Source organism: Loxodonta africana, chromosome 16, assembly GCF_030014295.1.
Source record: "Loxodonta africana isolate mLoxAfr1 chromosome 16, mLoxAfr1.hap2, whole genome shotgun sequence".
Lineage (NCBI taxonomy): Eukaryota > Metazoa > Chordata > Mammalia > Proboscidea > Elephantidae > Loxodonta > Loxodonta africana.
The window spans coordinates 36,632,632-36,657,923 of NC_087357.1; the positions used below are offsets into that span (position 1 = coordinate 36,632,632).

The window sequence follows — 25,292 nt, forward strand, 5'->3', positions numbered from 1 at the left end:
ACTATGAAATGCATAGAGAAAAGTTTATTAGAAGTTTCCAGGGGCTAGGCAGAGGAGGGAATGGGAGTTATTGCTGAAGGGGTACTGAGTTTCTACTGGGGTTAAGTAAAACTTTTGGAGATGGGTAGCGGTGATGGTAGCACAACGTGGTGAAACTAATTAATGTCACCAAATCGTACACTTGAGTACTCAAAAATGGTTCAAATGGTAAATGTTTTGTTATATATGTATGTATATTTATAAAAGTTTTGTATATATATATTTTATCACAATAAAAAAAGGCAATAAGGGAGTACATACTTCTCTTAGAATGTTAAGTCAGATTTAGACAACTTTAAATATAGCTCATGTTTCGATAAATGTTGCCAAGGTTGTGGTTCTTGGAGAACAAATCAAGTTGAGCAATTCCTCAGGGAGGAAATGTTTAGTTTTCTGAGTCTGCAGTTTTGGTAGTAGTCAGCCAAATGATACATCTGCAGGGTACAAGTTTTTTTTCACTGCCTTGAATTTTGCAGATTCATGAGTTCACTATGCTTCAAAAGCACTTACATTTCATTTTTCTATAATTGATTTTTCAGCTAAGTATTGTTTCCATTCCTCCACTAAGCATATCACTTTATATGTAGAGTTCCTTCTAGTGGTAAAAGTAATAATTGCAGACTGTTAGTGGGTTGTAAAAATTAACTTTTTTGAGGGGTAGGAGTTCTTGCCTATGTTAATGTTTGGGATAGTTGACAAGTAGATGCATTTAAAACTGGAGCCCTTGCCGTCTTTGCCAACATGCCTAGCTGCTAATTCTCTTGCTTCTGGCTGGCTGTGAAAAACTTATGATGAGGAAATTAACCTTTTGTGTGTACTTTGATTTTTCATGATAGTCAGGTCAAGTTGTAACAAGATTCAGGTCAAAACTACCTGGTATCTTAAGATTTTTTTGATTATACATGCAAGTATGTGGAATAATATAACAAGTATATAGAATAATAAACACTCTTTGCCCATCAGTCAGCTTTAACACATCTTAACATTTTACCATAATTACTTCAAATCCCCCCTTTTCCCCATAGCTCAAAGATTTCTCACAAGAACAGTGCTTGTACCCCTGAAAATCCCTGCTTGCCTCCTCTTAATTGGCCATCTAAGGTAACCATTATCTCAACTTTTATGGTAAATACATCTTTGCTTCTCTCTATAATTTTACCACTGGGTGATGTAAACGATTAAGTACTCGACTTCTAGCTGAAAGGTTGGTGGTTCAAACCTACTCAGAAGCACCTCGGAAGACAGGCCTGGAGATCTTTTTCCAAAAGGTCACAGCTCGGAGAGCCCTATGGAGATTTCTCCTCTGCACACATGGGGTTGCCATGAGTTAGAGTTGACTCTGTGGCAACTGACACTACCACCACCACCGTTTTTAAAGATTTGTTTTATTTATTTATTTTTGTTGTTAAGAATATGCACAACAGGACGTATATCAATTCAGTAATTTCCACCTGTACAATTCAGTGACACTAATTACATTCTTCAAGTTGTGCAGCCATTGTCACTCTCGTTTTCTGAATTGTTTCTCCACTGTTAAACCACTGCCCCCTAAGTTTCCTGTGTAATATTTTGAGTTGCTGTTGCCAGTTTGATCTCATGTAGATAGTTCTTAAAAGAGCACAATGCTCCAGGCAGACATTCCTTACTAGTTAAGCTAAGCTATTGTTTGGTTTTAAGAAGACTTCAGGGGATATCTTTGGTTTAAGGTTGAAGGTTAGAGATGATCTCAGGGCAGTATTTTTGGTGGTTCATACAGTTGCCATGAAATCCAAAAAGTCTGGATTCCATGAGAATTTGAAATTCATTTCTGCATTTCCTTCCTTTTGATCAGGATTCTTCTGTACTATCTTTGATCAAAACATTCAGTAATGGTAGCCAGGCACTATCCGGTTCTTCTGGTCTCATGGCAAAGGGGGTGGTTGTTCATGGAGACAATTAGCCACATGTTCCATATCCTCCTCCTATTTTGAATCTTCTTCTTCCCCTGTTGCTCCAGGTGAGTGAAGACCAGTTGTTGTACCTTAGATGGCTGCTTGCAAGCTTCTCAGACCCCAGGCACTACACAATGAACTAGGAAATAGAACAGAAGCACTAAACATATTAGGCCAATTAACGGGAATGTCCCATGAAACCATGACCCTAAAACCTCCAAGGAACCAAATCCCATGAGCTGTTGGTTGTATATAAGCAGCCTCAGCAGCTTTTTTTTGGTCATTGTAGATGTATCCATCACACAACTTTTGCCAGTTCAACTTTTTACAGATGTACAACTTGAGGACTGTGTTTGCATTAATTGACTGTGCAACCGTGCCCTTAATCAATGTGATTTTTCCATCACTGGCTGGTGACTGACTTTTGTGTGTAGACTTTGTATCCTGCAACTTTGCTAAATTTATTTATTAACTCTAATAGTTACTTGTAGATTCTTTAAGGTTTTATACATATCAGATTATCTCATCTGCAAACAGAGATACTTTTACTTCTCCCTTTTCAGTTTGAGTGCCTTTTTTCCCCCCTAATTTCTTTGGCTAGAACTTCGAGTATTATGTTGGATAGAAGCGGTAAAAGTCGGTATTGGTAATATTCTTTATGTCTTATTTAAAAATTATTTCCCCACCTTAAGTTTAAGAATATATTACTTTTTATCACCTTTTATGAAGTTTATTGTTTTGTTGTTTACCTTTCGATTAATAATTCACCTGCAGTTGATCTTTGTGTATAGTATGAGATGGGTGTCAATTTTAATGTTTTCCTTATAGAAATCCAAGTGTCCCAGCACCACTTAGTGGAAAGATCATCTTTTCCCCACTGATTTGTGGTGTCACTTTTATCCTGAACTAAGTGAAGAAGGTAGAAAGAAGGAAATAATAAAGATAATAGCAGAAGTTAAGAAAATAAATAACAAACAATAGAGAGATTTATCAAAGCCAGTTGTTAAAGCCTTGATAAAACTAATAAAATCGATAAACCTTTGATAAAGCTTATAAATAAAAAAAGAAAACACAAGTTAACCAATATCAGGAACAAAGAGAGGGGTCTTATTACAGAACCTAGAGGCATTAGAAAAAGATCGTAAGGAATATTATAAACAACTTTGAGGTGAAATAGACAAATTCTTAGAGATATACAACTTACCAAAATTAACACAAGAAGAATTAGAAATTTTGAATAGTCTTATAACACAAAATAAATTGAATATATGATTAAAAACTTTCCCACAAAGAAAACTTTAGGTCTAGATGGTTTCGTAAGCCAATTCAATCAAACATTTAAGGAAGAAATAATACCAATCTTCCATGAACTTTTCTAGAAAACAGAAAAATAAGACACAGTTCCCAGTGAACTTTATAAGGCCAGCACAATCTTGATACAAAACCTAATGAAGATATTACAAGAAAGGAAAGTTTCAGGCCAGTCTCACTTATGAATATATATGGAGAAGACACATCATAACAAACTTGAGTTTATTCCTGAAATGCAAGATTGGTTTAACATTAGAAAATTAATCAGTGTAATTGACCACTTTAACAAAATAGAGAAAAAAATCATATGATTATTGTTAATAGGTACACAGGAAGTATTTGATAAATCACTGACTCATGATTTAAAATAAATAAATACATTCTTAGCAAACTAGGAGTAAAAAGATCTTGCCTGTAAAAATGGTGTGGCGGTGGGTCTGCCTCCTCTAACTTCACAAAGGGGAAGGAGACTCAAGATCAACAGCCCAAGGCTGATTCCTATGAGATGGTGGTCAGGCATGCCTCTTCTCTCTGTCGTGTTTTCCAATGCTGATACCAACTGTCCTGCCCATGACACTCTCTACTTCTCTGCTGGGTTCGATAATTCATTGGGATGGCCACACAACTTATAGAGCATACTCATGATTATGGGGTTTGTTAGGGAAGTAACAGGTTAAAATTCAGGTTCAGGAACACTCAGGCATACAGTTCTTCCATCAGGACAGCTTCTTCCCAGCCATGCTCACAAGCATGCCTCTCCCAGGCTCTCAATCTCTGCCCAAAGACACACAACTTTCTCGATCTGTGGGCCAGGAAGCCCACTGCACTGTCTTCTACTCTTGGGTCTCTGCTGCCAAGTCTCTGCTGCCAGGCCTCTTCTGCCACCACTTCTCACCATCTTTAGGTTACAGTTCTCTCTGTCTTCTGGTCCCAGGAGCCCCCTAGCATAGGGATCCCGGAGTCCAAAAGACATGGCAGTCCTGGCCATTCTTCCCTGGCGGTAGTGGGATTCTTCTGTCTTTCCCGCCCCTGGGGTTGCTCATTTCAAGCCCAGTGGAATGGCAAAACTGACCAATCCCTTTTGTGGGCTACAATTACCCTATCACACAGTCGTGTACAATCACCTGGGTGGGAGTTATAAGACCATGGTGAGAAAGGTCACACAAAAGCAATTATTATACTGCATTGTCTGAACCTGATAATTTTTGCCAAGATGATGGGTAGGGGAAGTTATTTTACTGTTTTTTTTTTTTTTTTGCTTTATCCTGATAGGAGTCCTGGTGGTACAGTAGTTAAGAACTTAGTTGTTAACCAAAAGGTCGGCAATTTGAATCCACAGGCAATTCTGCTCTGTCTTATAGGGTCGCTATGAGCAGAATTGACTTGATGGCAATGGGTTTTTTATTTACCCTAATAACTTGTGAGGTTGAGCTTCTTTTCATGTGTTTATTAGTTACACAGGCCCCCTCTTCTATGAATTACTTGATCATATCCTTTGTCCAATTTTCTGTTTAGTTGAATGACATCAATATTTAGGCATACTGATAAATTCTGAATACTAATTCTTTGTTAGCTATATGCATGGCAGATGTCTCTTATGGCTTGTCTTTTATTTCATTATTATTTTTTAAGTTTTAAGTTTATGAGTGGGTAGTGTGTTCACTTGACTCAAAAATTCAGAAAATACAAAACAACATATAATGAAAAGTTCCTCTCCCACTCCTTTTCCTCTTTTACCCAGTTCCCTTCTCTAGAGGCATTGTGACTTGCATTTTTGTTTATAAATTTTGTTGTACAGAAGTTTTAAATTTTAATGTAGTTAAATGTAATAATCTTTTTTATGGATTGTGCTTTTTGCATTTTGATTAAGAAACAGTTCCTCTGCCTCATTGATTTATTCTTCTACACTGTTTTCTAAAAGTTTTAAAGTTTGGTTTTTCATCTTTACATCTTTATTCTGTCTGGAATTTATTTTTTGTGTATGATGTGAGGTAGGGATTGCCCCTCCTTCCATATTGTAAAACTACTTGTCCTTGTGATTATTTCATGTAATACAACTCTCATTGGAAACGGGAATCTGCCATTGAGCTTCATCTACACATTGGCAAATACAATTAGTTGGTCCAGTTTTTAATTTCTGTTTTTGTTCCTACTTGTAGATGGTGTTCAGAGTCCTTATAACTGCTGCCTTTCAGGCTCCATAATGTGCCCTTGTGTCCTCTAACACGTGTGGAATTTGTGTAGGGTGTGCTGGGGCAGGGAGAGGAGGATTTCTTTCTAACAACAAACAAGGAGAAAGCTTTTTTCTCTGTCTCTTCGATGTACCAATGCCTCATCAGAAGCTCTCAGCACTTATGTAAGAAATTAATTTTTTTCTTTAACTTGAGCAAACTTAGTTTGTTTTAAAATAAGATATTGTAGAGTAGGAAGTTGTTTTTGCTTAAATATGGTGTTTTTTCTCTAGTCATAGTCAGGGATAAGCAATACTAAAACAAAATCTTTTTAGCTTTGTATTGTGGCATTGTGTACTCTTTGGAAAGGGATTAATGGGCTTCATGACATGGCGATAACTTTAAAAAATAACCCACTGTATCTTTCTTTTCCATTTCTCATCTTCCTTACTACTTTGTTTAATAACCCTTTCCCTCTCTTAGATACTATCTTACTAAATGCTGTTCACTAAGGAAAAATGAGGAAGCAATAAAAAGAACTAGCTGAAAGAAATTAAAGTGGAGCAAAACAAAAGAGGGAATGAACAGGGGAGGAAGGGGAGAAAAAAACAGAGGAAAAGAAAGAGATTGCTGAAGTGTTACTTGTGTGTTAGGACTCCCAAGGAATTTTTTTTGTATTCTTTGTAAATAGCTAGGGGCAGCCTTGACCTCTTGACTCTTCCATCTATGCCCCACTTGTTTAGGAGGGAGCAGTTTGGAAGTGATGGCCAGATAGGAGGGATTCTGTTGAGAAACGAGGCTTTGTGCTTCTGGCTCCTTTCTCACCTGTGTGTTTGTCCAGCTTAGTGCAGAAGAGTTAACTGTGATGTAAGTTTTAGAATCTTAACTGAGTCTTATTCTGCACATTAATAAAATAAAGGTGTGTAGGTTTTATGTCTATATATGTTTTTACTTCAGAAATATAATAGATACTGTTCGTATATATTTATATTTTAGAGTTAATTTATTCTGAAATAAGATTTGCTGTTCAGAATTAATAGTGATGTGAATTCCATAAAATGATTTAGACTAGATAAATTACAAGACATTTCAGTGCTAACACATTTCATGATTTCTGGCTCCATCCATAGAGTAATAATTTTTCACTGGTGTTGATGATAAGCAATAGTTTTATGTTGACTCTTTTTCCTGACTGAAATAAGCTGACATTTTAAAAAAGTGGCTGTTGTCAACCTTTTAGGATGAAATCGCTTCTAATTCTAATTGGTTTATTTTGTAATCATTGGCATCTTTAAGTTTATACAGGAAAAATACCCTATCCTAGCCTGTAGAAAGGCTGAAGAGACAAACATTTTAACTTATTTTTCTTTAGTGACTGGCTTGAGAACACACATTCATAGTTTTAAAATTTTATGTGAATTCTCATGGTGCATTGTCATTTTAGAGAAAAAAAGGAATCTAGTAAACACCAACAGAAGATTGGGCTGTTGATTAAAATTGTGTAATATTTTTCAAGAAAGTGGTGATGAACTTTAAAGTTTACCCATGCCTTGTTTTCATTATACCGTTATTAAAAATTATCCATGTATCTGTTGGCAAAACGTGTTATACGTTAGTTACATTTCCCCAAAACCAAATCCACTGCTGCCGAGTTGATTCCGATTCATAGCAACTTCATAGGGGTTCCAAGCCTGTAAATCTTTACAGAAGCAGCCTGTCGCATCTTTTTCCCACAGAGCTCTTGGTGGTTTTGAACCACAGACCTTTCTGTTAGCAGTTGAGCGCTTTAAACACTGTCCCACCAGGGCTCCTATTTATATTTAGAGGTGTCATTTTTCCTGGAATAGTGCTTTGGTATCTAGGATGTAGCAGAAGACTTTTAAGTTGTGATTGTGTAAATGTTGTATGAGTTAGAGGAACTTTAACTTTGCCTGACTGAGATGTGATGACTTGTCCCTTCTGACTTTTGTTGTATTCGTTGGTTACATAATAAATGATTGCTTATATAATAAGAATTAGAACAAGCCATTAGAGTTAATCGATAAAGAATAAAAACAAGTGATGTGTCTGTTACAAGAGATGGAATAATAATAATACATGTAATAATACATAAAAAGTAAAAAGGGGTATAGTAGTCAGGCATTGGGAAGCAAAGAATGGGGAAGAAAATATTTCTGAGAATCGAAGAAACTTTGCCAGGAGTATAGCCCAACATAACGTAGGAGTGGAAAACCAGCTAAGATCAAGGGCCAGTGGAACATATCTGCTCAAGTATCACTTAGTGATAGGAGAGTTAAAGTAGAAGCAAAATACAGAATTTTTCCAAGTGCCCTAGAGAGGACTCTAAGCAAAGGTTGAACTTAGGTGATGGGTCATAGGTGTCCAGAATTGAAGGATTTTAAAATAAAACCTATTTCTGGACCTGAGCAAGGTGAATCAATATCTACCATACATACCTGTAAGAAGTGAGGAGCCCTGGTGATGTAGTGCTTAAAGCGCTTGGCTGCTAACCTAAAGGCTGGTGGTTCAAATCTACCAGCCGTTCCACGGAAGAAAGATGTGACAGTTTTTCTGTAAAGATTTATAGCCTTGGAAACCCTATGGGGCAGTTCTGCTCTGTCCTATAGGGTCACTGTGAGTCGAAATCACCTTGACGGCAGTGGGTTTTTGGTTTAAGAAGAAGTACTGGCTTTTTGGTTATGAGGCACAGAATCCAAGGGCAGCTAGCTGAATTAAAGGGGGCTGATTTTAAGGAAACATCTGCCTTGTATGGACCCACGAACCAAAGAACCCTATGGGTAGAGTAGACTATCTCCAAAATATCTATTACACTTCTTAGCTATAGTTTGAGCCGTTATATAGTCTCACGCTTACTGTAAAGTGGTTTCTGTGGTGTTTGAGACTGGCTGGCAGGGAGTGCTGTCAGCATTTGAGCACGGCATGGGAAGTGCTGGCTGTATTCCGAGCAAGGCCTTAATTTAATGATTACCCGTTGCTGTGTTACGGGCCACAGCTGCGGGTCTGAAGTCTTACCAGGTATTTAACAATAATCATTTAGGATTTGACTGTTTTTATAGGAAATGTGATCTGTGTGACTACCAATTCGAATACACTATTGGACCTGGTAGCCTGTTAGTGATTTATATCTTCTTAGGGTGTGTGCCTACAGTTAAGAGGCAAATTCAGGGCGTATCATAGAGGTTATTTGGTGTCTTTTCATCAAACTAAACTCCTAAGTATCTTTTATCAAGGTGGCTATGAACCTAAAAAGCAACAAACCCAAACTGGCTTCTTTTCTGCAGTCAGCAGATTAAGATTTAGGTTTTTCAGGAGACCATAGAAAGCATGAGTAATTGTACGGCTGAAAGGGCATGAGAAACACATACAAAAATAATCCACTTAAAGATTCTTCCCGTGCTTCATTTTTTTCAGAGATGCCGTCTGCAGTTTTGTTATCTGCAATGGCTCTTCCCTTCGAGGTCAGCCCGTTATCTTCAACCCGGACTTCTTTGTGGAGAAGCTCCGACATGAGAAACCTGAGGTGTTCACCGAGTTGGTGGTCAGCAATATCACAAGGCTGATTGATTTACCTGGAACTGAGTTGGCTCAGCTGATGGGAGAAGTGGACCTAAAGTTGCCGGGTGGGGCTGGCCCAGCATCAGGCTTCTTCCGGTCTCTAATGTCTCTTAAACGAAAAGGTAGGAGACTGTGAAAGTGAGTGGGTCTCAGCTACTCCCTGGGCTTCACTCTTAAAAATCTGCACATTCTTAATTGAGGGGTCACTATTAGTCATAAAGTGTTTTGGATCAATTTTCTCATTTTCATAAGTAGCAAAACCTTAAGTAATAGTAATCAAAATTATAAAAACAGTCTAAATAAAGAAATCACTAAACTAAAGCAAGTATATTCAGCCCCCAAGAGATGAAATGATTTGGTGGTTATCAAAGGCACCTTTATTTTCATGTTTCTATTAATAGTGTAATGAAATAGTATTTAAAAAAAAGTTAACACAGCTGCAGAGCACAGTAAATAAAGCTTGAACATCTTTGAATTGCAGTAGTTCTCAAATATTTTCAATCCATGGAATGATTCGGTAAGGCAGATCCCTACAGATCACCCCCCCAAAAAAAAGCCTTCCCAGGGAAATAAAGAAATTGTAGCATTGCTTTTTAAAAAATATTTTATTGTGTTTTAGGTGAACGTTTACACAGTAAATTAGAGCCCCATTCAACAGTTCACACACAAATTGTTCTGTGACATTGGTTACAGTCCCTGCAGTGTGTTGGCACTCTTATTATTTTCCACCACACCTGCCTCATTTCCTTCTGTCCAGTTTCCCTGTCTCTCCTTGCCATCTCATCTTTGCTTTTGAGTAAATGTTGACACTTTGGTCTCATACAGTTGATTGTTTAAAGGAGCATATTCCTCACCAGTGGTATTGTTTATTTTATAGGCCAATCTATTATTTGGCTGAAAGGTGAGTGGCTTCAGTTCCAGGCTGAAAGGGTATCTTAGAGTGATAGTCTCAGAGGTTCCTCTAGTCTCTATCAGTCTAGTAAGCCTGGTCTTTTTATGAATTTGAATTTTGTTCTGATTTTTCTCACGTTCTAATTGGGACCACCTGTGTGTCCCTGGTCAGAGCAGTTGGTGGTGGTAGCCAGGAACTATCTAGTTCTTCTGATCTCAGGCTGAAAGAGCCTGTGGTTCGTGTGGGCCGTTAGTCCTGTGGCCTGATTTCTTCCTTGAGTCTTTGGTTTCATTTACTCTCCTTTGCTCCAGATGGGAAGAGACCAATAGTTGTGTAGTACTGCTTTTGATATTATTTTATTTTATGAAATATAAAGAAATCATTAAGGTAGGAAAAAAAGTTTAAGTATTATAACAGATCAGACCCTGTATCAACTCTAGTGAATAACCTGTGATGCTTTGACGCTCACAGCTCTTAATTTCTGATTTTTGTTAGTTTTAAATTAAATATCAACATACTAGGCGTTGTGACTTAAACAAGAAGAGGGTCTTTGCCTTCAAGGAACCTATAGTCTAATGTTAAACTTGGAGAGAGTTGGTTGAAAGTTCTTCTGATTGCTTTTTCTGGTACCCTTCCAGCTTTAAGGTTTTTGTTTACTGACCTTGTGCAAACATTTGCCGAAATGTAGAACAGGATGCCTGAGTCGATTTCAGTGTGATGAATTTGTACTATTTGTGCAAAATGTAGCCCTGTCCTATCATATGTTTTTTCAGAAAAAGGAGTGGTGTTTGGATCCCCACTGACAGAGGAAGGCATTGCCCAGATATACCAACTGATTGAATATCTACACAAAAGTAAGACTACTTGAAGTTTTGTTGTTCTTTGTTTAATGCAGGTGGTCTGCTTTCTATTGAGAGTGAACCGTCCTGAGGTAGGAAAATAGGTACCAGTCACCCATCAACAAAGAAACTAACCAGCAATAATTTCAGGTGGCATGCTTCTAAATATATTTTCTTTTAAAGTTCACTTCATGTGTGATTTGCTTTATACTCTCCAAGATGTACATAAATTAGAAAGTGTCTGTGAAATCGCATTTTCTCCTTAACTCAGAAAGATAGTTTTTTGAAAAAACACGTCATCCCTAAAGAATCATTACAGTTACTCAAGGGAGCATGATGTATCACCAAAGATACTTTTTATCTCCAGAATGTTATAATTAATATGCATTTTTCATTTAATTCCAGCTTCATGATTTGGTTGTCATGCTGTCTGTGTCATTGTACCAAGTGCTTGGCACAGCTGAGTATATGTGAAATACGTGGTACCAAAATATAACAAAGTATTTTCTGGATAAATTCAACACAACCACTTATTTATGGCTTATCTATGTGGGACATTATGCTACTAGAGCAGAGGTTGCAAAGCTGGCAGCCCAAGGGCTTGAGTCATCTATATTCATGTTTTGTTTGGTTTATAAAGGGTTAAATTAGACATAAAATTAGTTATCAGTGTTTTAAAATGGGGAGAGTCCAGGTGTTCAGCTTATTTGGATAACAAAGATCTGCGAGCAGCCTTGGGCCCCACTGCCACCCTAGAGCACAGGTACGGACTCTCTAGTTCGCTATGGTTTCCGTTCATTGATTTCCTAGTACCTCCCTGCTCTCCAGGCATTTGAACTTGGACCCCTGAATAAGAGAGTTTTACCAAGATGAATAGGTACCTAAGCTGAAAACATGAGCTCTTTCTTTTCTTACGGATCAGGCCAAAACTGTACCTCCCACCTTTTTTTTTTATAATCCCTCTTAGCCTGGCTTAGAGCCTGGTTTGGGGAAAGAATAGTTTAGTTGGAAATAGTTTAGTTCTGCGAATCTTAGACTAAAGGTGATCTAACAGGTTAGGGTTCTAATTCCTGGAGCAGTGCAGAGGCTCTAGATTCATTTTGGTTTAGGAAAACAGTTTACAGGTGCAACAAACCTCTACAGATGAACTCAGCCCCTCCAAACAAAGCCAGGGACTACCAAGAGAAAGGTGTCTAGGGAAATTTGGCTTTTCTTTTAACTTATTTTTCAAGCTCATTCCAACCATTGATGAGGTTAAATTCAGTTTCCATATATACGTCACAGGCTGATTGAATCCTGGGAGGATCACCTTTTAGTCTGGGAGATCTCCAGGTGCTCAGGATCAGATACGTCTCCTCAGGGGGCTAGTTGGTTCTAAACAACTCTGGGAATAAGGGCAAAAACCTCCCTCAAAGTTTTTGTAAAGGGTTTTTAAAATGTCTTTTAGACTACTTATTTTAATAATAATAATTTGTCTTTTTGCCTTTTTTTTTTTTTTTTTTTTGCTGTGCTATAAGCAGACTTGCGAGTAGAGGGTTTATTTCGAGTACCAGGGAATAGTGTCCGGCAACAGATTTTAAGGGATGCTCTCAATAATGGAGCTGATATTGACTTGGAGTCAGGGGAGTTTCACTCAAATGATGTTGCCACCTTGTTGAAGATGTTTCTAGGAGAGTTACCGGAGCCCCTGCTGACACATAAACATTTCCATGCACACCTCAAAATTGCTGGTGAGTATAGAAATTGAGAAGTGTATATAAATACATTTCTTTCAATTTAGTAGAGTCCTTTGGAATTTTCTGTTGCTTAACCCACAGCAGTACTTCTACTAATATTGATTAAAACTTTATGTTATTTTGGATTTTTTTTTTGGGTACGCGTAAGTACTGGCCAATTAAGTGTGACTTAGTCAAATATTTTTCCTTCTTAATAAGCTTTTTAAAAAAATTTTATTGTGCTGAAAGTTTACAGAGCAAATTGGTTTCTCATTCAGACATTTATACACAAATTGTTTTGTGACATTGGTTGCAATTTCCACGCTGTGTCAGCGTTCTTCTCCTTTCCCTTTCCACCCTGGGTTCCTATTTGTCCAGTTTTCCTGTCGCTTCCTGCCTACTCGTCTTTGGTTTTGGGCAGGTGTTGCCCATTTGGTCTCATATACTTGATTGAACTAAGAACCACATTCTCATATGTGTGTTACTGTTTTTTAGGTCTGTCTAATCTTTTTTTTTTTTTTTTTAATCTTTGGCTGAAAGGTGGACTTTGGGAGTGGCTTCAGTTCTGAGTTAGCAGGGTGTCCCGGGGCCACAGTCTCAGGGGCTCCTCTAGTCTCTGTCAGACCAGTAAATCTGGTCTTTATTTTTGTGAATTTGAATTTTGTTGTACTTTTTTTCTCATGCTCTGTCTGGGACCCTCTACTGTGATCTCTGTCAGAGTGGTTGGTGGTGATAGCCAGGCGCCATCTAGTTTTTCTGGTCTCAGACTGGTGGAGGCTGTGGTTCATGTGGGCCATTAGTCCACTGGATTAATATTTTCCTTGTGTCTTTGGTTTTCTTCATTTTCCTTTGCTCCGGATGGGATGGGACCAATAGATGTATCATAGATGGCCACTCGCAAGCTTTTAAGAACCCAGACGCCACTCACCAAAGTAGCACGTAAAACATTTTCTTTATGAACTATGGTATGTCATTTGACCTAGATGTCCCTCGAGACCATGGCCCCCAGCCCTCAGCCCAGTTACTCAGTCCCTCAAGGTGTTTGGATGTGTCTAGGAAACGTCTATGACTTTGCCTTTGTCGAGTTGTGCTAACTTCCCCTGTATTGTTTTTGTCTCCCTTCACCAAAGTTAACACTTGTCTGCTATCCTGTGTTTTCCCCTCCCTTGTAACCATCAAAGATTGTTTTTTTTTTTCTGTGTGTAAACGGTTTCTTGGGTTTTTATAATAATGGTCTCATACAATATTTGTCCTTTTGTGATTGACTTATTTCACTCAGCCTAATGCCCTCCAGGGAATCCCTGGTGGTGTAGTGGTTAAGTGCTATGGCTGCTAACCAAAAGGTCGGCAGTTCGAATCCACCAGGCGCTCCTCGGAAATTCTATGGGACAGTTCTACTCTGTCCTATGGGGTTGCTATGAGTCGGAATCGACTTGACGGCAACAGGTTTGGTTTTTTTGGTTTTAATGCCCTCTAGATTCATCCATGTCATGAGATGTTTCGCCAGTCATCATTGTTCTTTATCGTAGTATTCCATTGTGTGTATGTACCATTATTCGTTTATCCATTCATCTGTTGATGGGCACTTAGGTTAAATAAGCTTCTTTGAAGTTAAGGTCTCTGTTTTATTTATTTTTGTATTCCTGATGGAGCCTAAAATAATGCTTTGAGTATTGTAGTTGCTCAATAAATGTGTGCTGTTCATTGGATTGATACACATACATGAGACGGTTACAAGTTTGTCATGTTAGCCTTGGTTTGGGACTATTGCCAAGTATTACCATGTGTCAGTTGAGTTCGTTCATCTCTACTTTTGGAAATTAGATTTTTTTTTTCTTTTTTAACTGTTTCAACGTTTTTTACATGTACAATTCAATTCCATTAATTACGTTCATCGTCTTGTGCAACCATTATCACTTTCTGTTTGCAAACTGAGAATTTGTTTTTTAAAAATAATTTTTATTTGTTTTCTGAACACAGGGCTCAAAATCAAAAGGTTCAAAAGAATATACAGTGAAAAGTTTCCCTTCCAACCCTGTTTCCCAGCACTAAGTTCTCCTTCCCAGAGACAACCAATGTTATTGGTTTCTAATACATTCTTCCATGGAATTTTATGTACTTAGAAACAGGTACTTATCTGTATTCCTTTTCCCCCTTTTTTTTATGTAATGGTAGGGCATTATTATATGCATGGCTTTGTGGTTTGCTTTTTTTTACTTAATGTATCTTGGTGATTGTTCCATTTTTCAGCTCAAATAGTTACCTCATTGTCTTTTATGCCTATATGGCAGGGAATTCACTCTTAAATTATACAACTGTTGTGCTGCTTTAGGCTCTAAGTACACACAGCGTCAGAATCCATACTGCTTTTACTTAGTTGTCTGCTCTTGAGCATTTCCTTTCCTCTTCCTTTTCATTTTAGGAAAAAAATATACAGTTTTTTTCTTTTGAAAACTTTTTATTGACTTGAAACAAAATAACAAAAAAAACCAACTAGCTTTGAATGCTAAAATCTAGTAAAATCAGACTTTTTAGCACTTGGAATAGCAATCCAGATGATATGAATGAGTAAATGTTGCTAGAATGTGATATAATTTTACTATTATTTTTGGGAAAAATTAAGTTGTTAGATCTTTGTTTGGAACAAGTTTGGACAATACTGATAAAGTGTTTTTATAAATGCTGACGTGGCAAATTCTCGCTCTGTTTACTTTCATGTCGAGCTCATTCCATGCAGTATTTGAACTCCTCCCTTCTCTCACCTTGTGATTCACTGTACTTTGAGATCATATTGAGGTGGGGCACAGTTGTGGCATTTGATTTTCCATTCTGATATCTGGGAGGAATTTTTGTTTTCAATTTCATATTAACAGGGAACATTTTCTAGAACTATCACCTGACTTGCCTAAACCTGGAACTGTTATTGAGGTTAATCAGCTTAGACAGCACACTGTCATCATTTTCAGGTTTATATAAAATTATACACAAATGTTTATTAGTGTCCTTTGAAATTCGGATTACCCAGAAACTGTTTTTACTGATAACCTGTATAGCCTGTTAGGTGAGAAACAGTAATTCTGGCTTTAGGGGCTGCCTGGAACCATCCTGTTATCAGGGCATGATTCATTGTCATTTTTCTTTCAGCAGTAAAATATTCGGGTGAGAAAAGTGTAGAGGGTGGCATTATTAAGGTAAAAAAGGTCATTAGTATTGTGTTTCTAAAGCAAAGCATCACCCTTATCTTAAATAACGTGTGGTAAAGTCAGATGTGGATATGTAAATCATAGCCAGTTCAGGGAATCTAGTCCACGTGTTAGAAATGCATGGCTTTTTGACTTTTTTCATTTTATGTATAGAATATAACTCACATATCATAAAATTTACGATTTTAAAGTGTACGTTTCTGTGGTTTTTAGTATGCAGCTGTCCCCTGGTATCCATGGGGGATTGGTTCCAGGACCCTGTGGATACCAAACTCTGTGGATGCTCAAGTGCCTTATATAAAATGGCGTAGTATTTGCATATAACCTACGCACATCCTCCCATATAACCTACGCACATCCTCCCGTATATTTTAAATCTCTAGGTTACTTATGGAACCCCTGGTAGCGTAGTGGTTATGTATGATGGCTGCTAACCAAAAGGTCAGCAGTTTGAATCCACCAGATGCTCCTAGGAAACTATGGGGCAGTTCTACCCTGTCCTATAGGGTCGATATGAGTCAGAATAGACCTAGGGCAGTGGGTTTAGGTTACCTGTAATACCTAATATAATGTAAATGCCATGTAAATAGTTGTTAATGCTTACACTTAACACTTGATGCTGTCTCAGTCTTTGCAAGCATTTTTGCCATGAATTTCAGCTTTTTTCTACTTTATTGTGAGTGCTGGATTTATTCTTACCGACCTTACCCTTATGGCCCACTTTGTCAAGCAACATGCCACTTTTCAAAAGATCTCAGATTTTTATTTTCTCCTTTGAGGGGTTGCTTTGACCATGTAATTGCTTTTTAGGAGCCATTTTCTCACAGAAACAAAGGGTGCACACAACACAAGTAGCAAACAAACAGAATTGAGGCGAACAGTACCCAGACAAGTGCTGGAGATGTACTGAGGATCTCTGAAATGGCGGGAGGCTACAGCAGGGGTTGGCTACATCTCCTGGATTCTGTGTAGTGCCAGACCCACAGCAAATTGAAGTTTTGCTTTTTAGAACATTCCCCCCCACCGCCCAAATAATTTCCATCCGTGCTTGGTTGAATCCACAGGTGCGGAACTGAGGATATGAAGGGCCGACTGTATTCACAGGATTGTGCAACGATCATCACTATCTAATTCCAGAACATTCATCACCTCAAAAAGAAATCTCTTACACATTAGCAGTCCCTCCTCATTTCTTCCTACCCCAACCCCCTGGCAACCATTAATCTACTTTCTGGCTCTATGGATTTGCCTGATTTAGATATTTAACATAAATGGTATCGTACAATATATGGTCTTTTGTGTCTGACTTCTTTAACTTAGCATGATTTCAAGGTTCATCCACATTGTAGTATGTATCAGTACTTCATCCCTTTTTATGGTGGAATAACATTGCATTGTGTAAATATACCACATTTTGTTTATCCATTTATCAGTAGATGAACGTTTGAGTTGTTCCCACTTTTTGGCTCTTGTGAGTAATGCCGCTGTGAATGTTTGAGTGCAAGTTTTTGTGTGGATATGTTTTCGTCTTTCTTGGATGTATACCTAGGAGTAGAATTGCTGGATCATATGGGAACTGTATGTTTACATTTTTGAGGAACTGCCAGGCTATTTTCCATAGAAGCTGCACCATTTTACGTTCCCACCAGTCATGTAGGAGGGTTCAATTTTCTCCATATTTTCATTCTCTCCACCACTTGTTATTTTCAGTTTTTTTTTTTTTTAAGTTACAGCCATCCTAGTGGTTGTGAAGAGCCCTGGTGGCACAGTGGTTAAGAGCTCTGCTGCTGACCAAAAGGTTGACAGTTCGAATCTACCAGCCGCTCCTTGAAAACCCTGTGGTGCAGTTCTGCTCTGTCCTGTAGGGCTGCTGTGAGTTGGAATTGACTCCACTGCAGCGGGTTTGTTTTTTTTTAATGGTTGCGAAGTGGTATCGTTGTGGTTTGGATTTACATTCCTCTACTGACTAATGATGTTGGACATCTTTTCATGTGCTTATTGGCCATTTGTTTAGTTTCTTTGGAGAAATGTCTGTTTAAAACCTTTGTACGTTTATAAATTGAGTTATTTTTGTCTTTTAATTTTTGAATTGTGTTGACGTTGTTTTGCTATAATCTTCAATTTTATGTTTTTTCTTTTTCTGATGGGAGCTGAGGGGAGGATAATAGTAGGCACATTGATTTTTTTTCTTTTCCCCTAGTTATTTTCTTCCTCCTTTGCAATAACTGCTTTTGTTCTCAAGATTTGATGCAGTTTGATGATAAAGGCAATAAGACCAATATACCGGATAAGGAGCGGCAAATTGAGGCTCTTCAGTTGCTCTTCCTCATTCTCCCTCCACCTAATCGTAACTTGCTGAAGTTATTGCTTGATCTCCTGTACCAGACAGCAAAGAAACAAGACAAGAATAAGATGTCTGCCTATAACCTTGCTCTTATGTTTGCACCCCATGTCCTGTGGCCAAAAAATGTGAGTATTGAGAGAGACTAAGGGAAGAGTAAAGACTACTTGGCTTTCTTGGGCTGGGCCTCATCCTGTGGCCACACCTTGGTGAGGTTATCAAGGGTCCAAGGTCTAGTGTTTAGCTTTATGAGGTTAGGAACTTATTTATTAGTTCATTCAAGAGTCATCAAACCCGAGAGGGCCAATTCTTATTAACTTCACTTGTAAGCTAGTCCTATAAGCTGAATGGCAACTTATTAGTGGAAACTCTTAGTGAAGAACTATGGCTACTAACTAAACAAAATACTCATTTTGGCTGGTTAATGTGCATTCCTTCTTAATTGGAAAGCCTTCCTAGAAAATCAAATTAATTTCTGAAAATCGTGTGGCAAGTGTAAATTCAGAATAGAGAGAGCTTTATAATAAGATGACTCAGAGTAATCCTGCTTTGTCCTAACTTTTGTATTTCCAACAGATATAGTCTTTTTGGATAAAGTTGAATGTGTTTCTTATTACTAAGACCATGGTCTACTTAGGGACTTACACAAGAAATAAAGTCCCTTGAACTAATTCTTGATCTGGAGGCACGTAACTTCATATTCCTGCCCATTCATAATACAGGTTTTACTGTATGATAGAACTGGGAGCCAGGGTTCCTGGGTTGGAAGCTACAAGCCAGTTATGTGACCTGTGCCCTTTACTCTTTCTGCTTAGGCTCCTCCTCTATAAACTGGGCATAATAGTACCTTTACTACTTATTTCACAAAGTTGGGAAGATAATTGAAATAGGTTATGGTGACTTCTACAGATTTTTGAGATCGTAAGAAACGAGAAAAGGAAGATAAAGGAGAGAGAGGCTGTGTGGAACAATTTACCTAACAAGTAGCTAGGGAAAAAAGAATATAAAGTTCTAGGCCAGGGGTGAGAGCCTCTGGCCAAAGAAAGGCAGGTGGGGGAAGAGAGGACACATTGACACTTGTCCATATTAAGGAGATCAAGCCTCCTAATGAAGGTATTTTAGAACCAGCTAACCAAGACATGGAAAAGGAGTGAGTAAACTGTGGCTACAAAAAGAAGCATTTAAGGGGCTTTGGTAAAAGCAGATAGATAACAAAGATAATGCTGAGGAAGAGAGCTTTGGGATAGTAGAGATACTGTAACCCGTTGCTGTCAAGTGGATTCAGACTCATACTGACCCTCTAGGACAGAGTAGAACTGCTCCACAGGGTTTCCAAGGAGCGCCTGGTGGATTTGAACTGCCAACCTTTTGGTTTGCAGCTGAACTCTTAATCACTGCCACCAGGGTTTCCAGAGTTACTGTAGTGCTTCAAAAGGAGGCAGGAGAAAGAAGGGAATCAGTGAAAATTTGACCAGGGTTTTTAGAAAAAGATGTTACCTTTGGTATCAGTTGGTACCAGTAATTCTCTTTCGTCTTTGGAGATCTTTGGAGAAAAGTGAGTTATCTGAGGAGATAATGTCTTGTTGGCTCGAACAGATTCTGTTCTTCCTGCCTGTTTCGAATCCGAAACTAGATCTTATTTAGTAGCTTTGCTTGCATGTCCAATTTTCAAGCAGAATTAGTAAATGAAGATTGGTTCTTAAGGATTTCCTGGTCACTCCAGGGATACATGCTCTTCCTAGATTATGTCATATCCTGTGGAAACCTGTTAAACTGAAAAGCCTTTCCAGAATTAAAAGTTCTATTAAAGGCACCTTTGTTAGGGATATAAACTATTACACATTTTGAAAGAATAAGCCTATTGTTAAGTAAATGAAATATCTGCCTTCTACTGCCCAGCTCTTAATGCTGCCTCCCTTTTTTTTCCATTTCTCCTCCTCTGAATAGGTCACTGCAAATGACCTTCAAGAGAACATCACAAAGTTAAACAATGGGATGGCTTTTATGATTAAACACTCGCAGAAACTTTTTAAGGTAAGTAAGGTGTGGGATTTGGGTAGTAACAGAACAAGGAAGATGGAGCAAGGCGAGGTCCTAAGCAGGGCTGTGAAGATAACTAGATAACAAAGGGGCTGACTGGGACTTTAAATAGGTTGGGCAGTGCCAAAACCCAGGAAGAACAACCAAGGTGGGGAAGAATAGGAAGGAACCTTGAGACTGAGTAGGGCTCTGCCCTCTGTAAATTGGCTCTACACTCTGAGTCATCCTTCCTTTTTCTTGAAAGGCAGCACCTTTTGGCAGCTGAGTAGTTTTATCAGCCTGCTTCCTACCAGAAGAATTTTGAGGATCTGATGGTCTCTTCATTTTGTATTCTTGTCCCTTTCAGTCCAAACTGGCAGTGTTTTTGGTGAAATAATTTCCTCAAGAACTCTCTGGGTCTTCTGTGGATTTCAGTAGGATTCACTCCATTAGATAAAAGCCACATATATAGATCTTTTGAAAATAAACCCTTTTCTGCCTCGGCCTCTTGCTGAGATGGCTGTGATGCCGGTTGCCATCAAGTTGGCTCCGACTCATGGTGACCCTGCGTACAACAGAATGAAATTTGCTCGAGTCCATTGTTGAGGCCGCTGTGTATTTCGACTGCCTTCCAACCTAGGGGGCTCATCTTTCAGCACTATATTGAACAGTATTATGTTGTGTTCTTTGAGGTTTTCATTGGCTAATTTTTTAAAATAGTTCTGTCTTACTCTAGAAGCTCCGCTGAAACCTGTCCACCATGGGTGACCCTGCTGATATTTGAAATACCAGTGACACAGCCTTTAGCATCATAATGACATCCATGCCACCATGGTATGGCAAACTGACAAATGGGGTGGTGGGGATGGCTGTGAGGCACACTCTCAGCTTCTTCAAAGGGTCCTTTGTGTGACTGAATACTCTGACCTTTTGGTCTTTCTAAGGTTTTAGCAGAAGTTGTACAGCCACATCCTTGGCCTTTTCTTTAGAGCATGTTTTCCTGACAGTGAATCTCTTAATTTTATCATCTTTTGCCATCTGTAGAGGCGGAAAATTTTCACACCATCCAGCCTTGATTCTTTTTTGCTTAACATTTCTTCCCGCACTTTATTTTTTTCCTGTTGCATCATAGAGGCTTGATTCTTCAAGCCCAGCAGGAGAGTCTTTCTAGTATGTGCTGGCAAAACAGAACTATGTATATATGTATGTATCATAACCTAATCTGAGTTGTGACATTGCATCACCTTGATATGTAATATAACCTAATCACAAGAGTGACATTCAGTCACCAATATTCTGTTGGTTAGTCACAAGTCCCATTCACACTCAAGCCTCAAGCTGGAGGGGATTATACAGGATGTGAACATGGGAGTTACCTTAGGACCTAGAAAGCGATCTAGAGTCCAGAGTTTAGAAATGAAAGATCAGAATCTTTGGCTTAATAGGTTGGAAAACAAAGGGTCAGAGATGCATTAAGAGCCAAGTTGCCCAGGCCAAAGATTCTGGTCAATAAGAGGTCAGAATCTAGTAAGTGAATTGGTCACCAGAAGAAAGGATGGTTTTTAATGATAAGCAAAGAGCTTGCAGACCAGAGTTCTTGTATATTTCCTGTTTAAGGGAAGAACTAGTTCCAAAGCGTGGATTTATAAGTAGAGAAGAGCTGTGGGTATGGAAAGTAAAGCAGTACCTGGCAGTAGTTGTGAATCAAAATGAGGGATTCTTAGGGGCAATTCCTAATAGGCAGTTCCTTCACTTGAGTGCTGTTATTACCATTGATTTAGGGTTAACTTTTCATAGCCACCAACCACAAGTTAAAAGAGAGGTGGGATCTCAGAGATCAATCAATCAGCAGTATTCCGTTTTACGGTTTCACATCACAATTTCTAAGCTTTCCACCTTCTGATCTACGAGTGGAGGCCTTTCTCCCTTGCCCGTTGCTCAGTATACACAATTCAAGTATTCAGTGGTGTTGTGCTTCATTTGTGTATTCTCTCCTTGAGAGTACAGCTCATACAGACCTTGGAGATAAAACACAAGTGTAATCTCCTATATGTATTTCAGCTTGGTACAAGTTCTAGTTATTAGACTGTATCAAACATTCTCTATTTTTACTTTTTCTGTCTCTTCTATAGATTTCATCTTTTAGCACCTCACCTTGGGATTTTGATTCTTGCTTCTACCGTTTCTTTGTTTTCAGGCTACATTGAATACTCTGAGCCTCCGTTGATCCCTAAGGGAGAGAGAAACTTTTTTCTGGAGACTTTTTTTGGCCTCCAGTCTCATCTCTTTGGATTTGGGCCCTAACCATTGTCCTTGTGGCCACCTGTTTCACCACTTTAGCGGATTTAATTCTTCTCTGAGCTCTTCCCTGATCAGAAGTAGTCGATCGTTCTAAGTGCTGTATCACTTATTTCAGGTTCCTGTTTTACCCTAGATTTGTCCTTCCTGTGCTTTTTTGGAACCTTCTTCTTCTTGTTCTCAGGGCTTCTTTGGGTAGACTTTTTACCTGAATTCTCAGATTCTGTGTTGGCTTATCTGTTTTTTTTTTTCCCCCTGCACTACCGTTTTTCCTAAAATTCCCCTTAATTCTTTATAGTCCTCTACTATTATCAGCTAACTCACTAACCCATCTAACTCACTCTGTTTTTATCTCTTCCCCAGCATGAGTCAGCATATCCTTTCCTTGGGATTTATATAAAAAATAGTTAAGGCCAATTCCCATACAATTTGGAAAATCCTTTTGTTGTTTTCCCTTTGAATTGTAAAATACGCAAGACCCTCAGATTTTCATTTAAACCCATTTGTCTCTGGCTCTCTTTGTGGATATCCTTTCAGTTCATGGTGTGTTTTTGGCCAGTGGCTTGTATGTGTTTAATGTAGTTTATAGAAGAGGTGGCATGAGTTCTGTCATATTCTTGTCTGGAGAAAATTTCTTTTGGTACTGAGCTCTGCTGTATAGTTTTCTAAGTTAAAAGTTAAACTATAGCTATTGTAATATCTTTATCACAGGATACTTTTTAAAACTTATTGTGAAAATTTTCAAATTAGATAAAAATTGAAAGAGCACAATAGTGAACACTGATATAATTCACTCTCAGATTCAACAAATGTTATCATTTTGCCATGTTTACTTTATCTCTTTATATACATTCATACTTTTTTTTTGCTGAACCATTGAAAGTAAGTTGTAGATATCACGATACTTCACCCCTAAATATTTAAGCATTCATCTCCTATGAATAAGGATATTCTTCTAATAGTCACAGTACCATGATCACAAATAACAAAATCAACAAGAATTTAATATAATCTACCACGCAGTGCTCTCTAGATTTCCTGAACTGTCCCAAGAAGGCCTTTTATAGCGCTTCTTCTTCGTATAAGCTAATCAAGGTTTACGTGCTACTTTGGATGCTTGGTCTGGAACAGTTTTGCGTCTGGAACAATCATGCTTTTTCCTGTGCCGCTGATTTTTTGAAACTTTCAGGCCAAATGTGTTGTAGGGTGTCCCACGTTCTGAATTAGTCTTACCGTTTTCTCAAGGTCATTTATCTTGTTCCTCTGTCCCCTCTCGTGTAGTTTCTGTAAAGGAGAAGTTAAGTCTGGAGGCTCAATTCAGGTCAAGCATTTTGGGCAAAGGTAATTCACAGGTGATGTTTGTGTGCGTCACAGTGTAGCACACTGTGTCGGCACAGAGAACGTCAGATTGTCCCTGTTCTCAGGGATGCTCGTTTTGCCAACTGCCAGATTTCTCCATTATAAAGGTACCTTTTTCTCTTCACAATTAATAAATAGCCTGGAGGGCAATTACCTAATGTAATGGCTTTAGCATCCATGGAAATCCTGTTAGGAATCAATCATGACGTTGGGCATTGCAAAATAATGATTTTTTAAAAAATTCTGTCATTTAATCTTTATTAGGTGACATTGAGAATAGCTTTCCTCTTCTGTCTCTTTTTTATGAGTGGCACTGTAGACTCATGGATTTTTATTTATTCAAAAGGCTAGTCAATTTCACATATTAATTTTGGTATTCAAATTGTCCCAAATTTGGCCAGTGATAGCCCCTGCAAGCTGGCTAGTGTATCTTTTTGACAAGACTTCATTAGTCATAGAGTGCTTCTTTTCTTTCTGGCATAAGACGTCCCCAGCTCACTTTGTACTTGCTTAACCCTAGAACTGGAATCAGTTATTTTCCTCCAAGGAGCCCTGGTTTCTTTGAGTGACATTAGGTGTACTCATTCCTACTGAGGTGTTATTTCTCCTAGGCTCTTTCAGGGCAAGGAAGTAGATTAAAAAAAAAAAAAACCCATTAGTTCATGTTAATATTTCCAATTTGGATTTAACATTACGGGGCTTTTTCTTGACTTCTTTTACTTTATATTTGTATCTCTTTTTTTTTTTTCTTATACTGAAGATTACAGATTTTAATAGCATTTATATATATTATTTGCTTTATCCTACAATATACGTAAATTAGTTTCAAAATGATACAACTGTCACCACTAAGAGTAAACCTACATAAACCTATTGACTGAAGCTTAAAATTTCCCTGCAGTTCCTTTTCCCTTGAATATATCCCTTTGCTATGATTTACTCACCCTATATTTGTGAAAGGAAACCCTGGTGGCGTAGTGGTTAAATGCTACGGCTGCTAACCAAAAGGTCAGCAGTTCAGATCTATCAGATGCTCCTTGGAAACTCTATGGGGCAGTTCTACTCTGTCCTATAGGGTCACTAAGAGTCAGAATCGACTCGATGACAGTAGGTTTATATTTGTGAAAGGAAACCCTGGTGGTGTAGTGGTTAAGTGCTATGGGTGCTAACCAAGAGGTTGGCAGTTTGAATCCACCAGGTGCTCCTTAAGAAACTCTATGGGGCAGCTCTCCTGCATCCTGTAGGGTTGCTGTGAGTCGGAATGGACTCAACGGTGAGTTTTTTTTATTTGTGAAGGAGTCCTTGGGTGATGTAAATGGTTAACATGCAGTAACGCCCAGAGGAATGTTCTCCTTAGAACAATTGATTATGCGAGATTAAAAGGGCCACATTTGCCCAAAAGCAAAAACGAGAAGGCAGGAAGGGATAGAAAATCAGGACGAAAGGAAATGGGGAATCTAGTGGGGAGAGTGGAATGAAACCAATGTAATGGAACACTTTATGCACAAACTGTTGAATAGGAAACGAATTTGCTCTGTGTGCTTTCACCTAATGCACGATAAAATAAATAAATAAATGGTTAACATGCTTGGCTGCTA

The 25,292-nt window shown here is 38.4% G+C and overlaps 1 protein-coding gene across 2 annotated transcripts in view; it reads left to right on the top strand.

Annotated features, from left to right (window-relative positions):
- Positions 1-25,292, top strand: part of ARHGAP19 (Rho GTPase activating protein 19) — a 59,472-nt gene that overhangs the window by 12,300 nt on the left and 21,880 nt on the right. For both annotated transcript variants that reach the window (XM_023546861.2, XM_023546860.2), the window contains exons 2-6: positions 8,885-9,150; positions 10,694-10,774; positions 12,280-12,489; positions 17,920-18,146; positions 19,966-20,052. In XM_023546861.2, the coding sequence (XP_023402629.2) occupies positions 8,885-9,150; positions 10,694-10,774; positions 12,280-12,489; positions 17,920-18,146; positions 19,966-20,052 (871 nt within the window). The remainder of the gene's footprint in view (positions 1-8,884; positions 9,151-10,693; positions 10,775-12,279; positions 12,490-17,919; positions 18,147-19,965; positions 20,053-25,292) is intronic.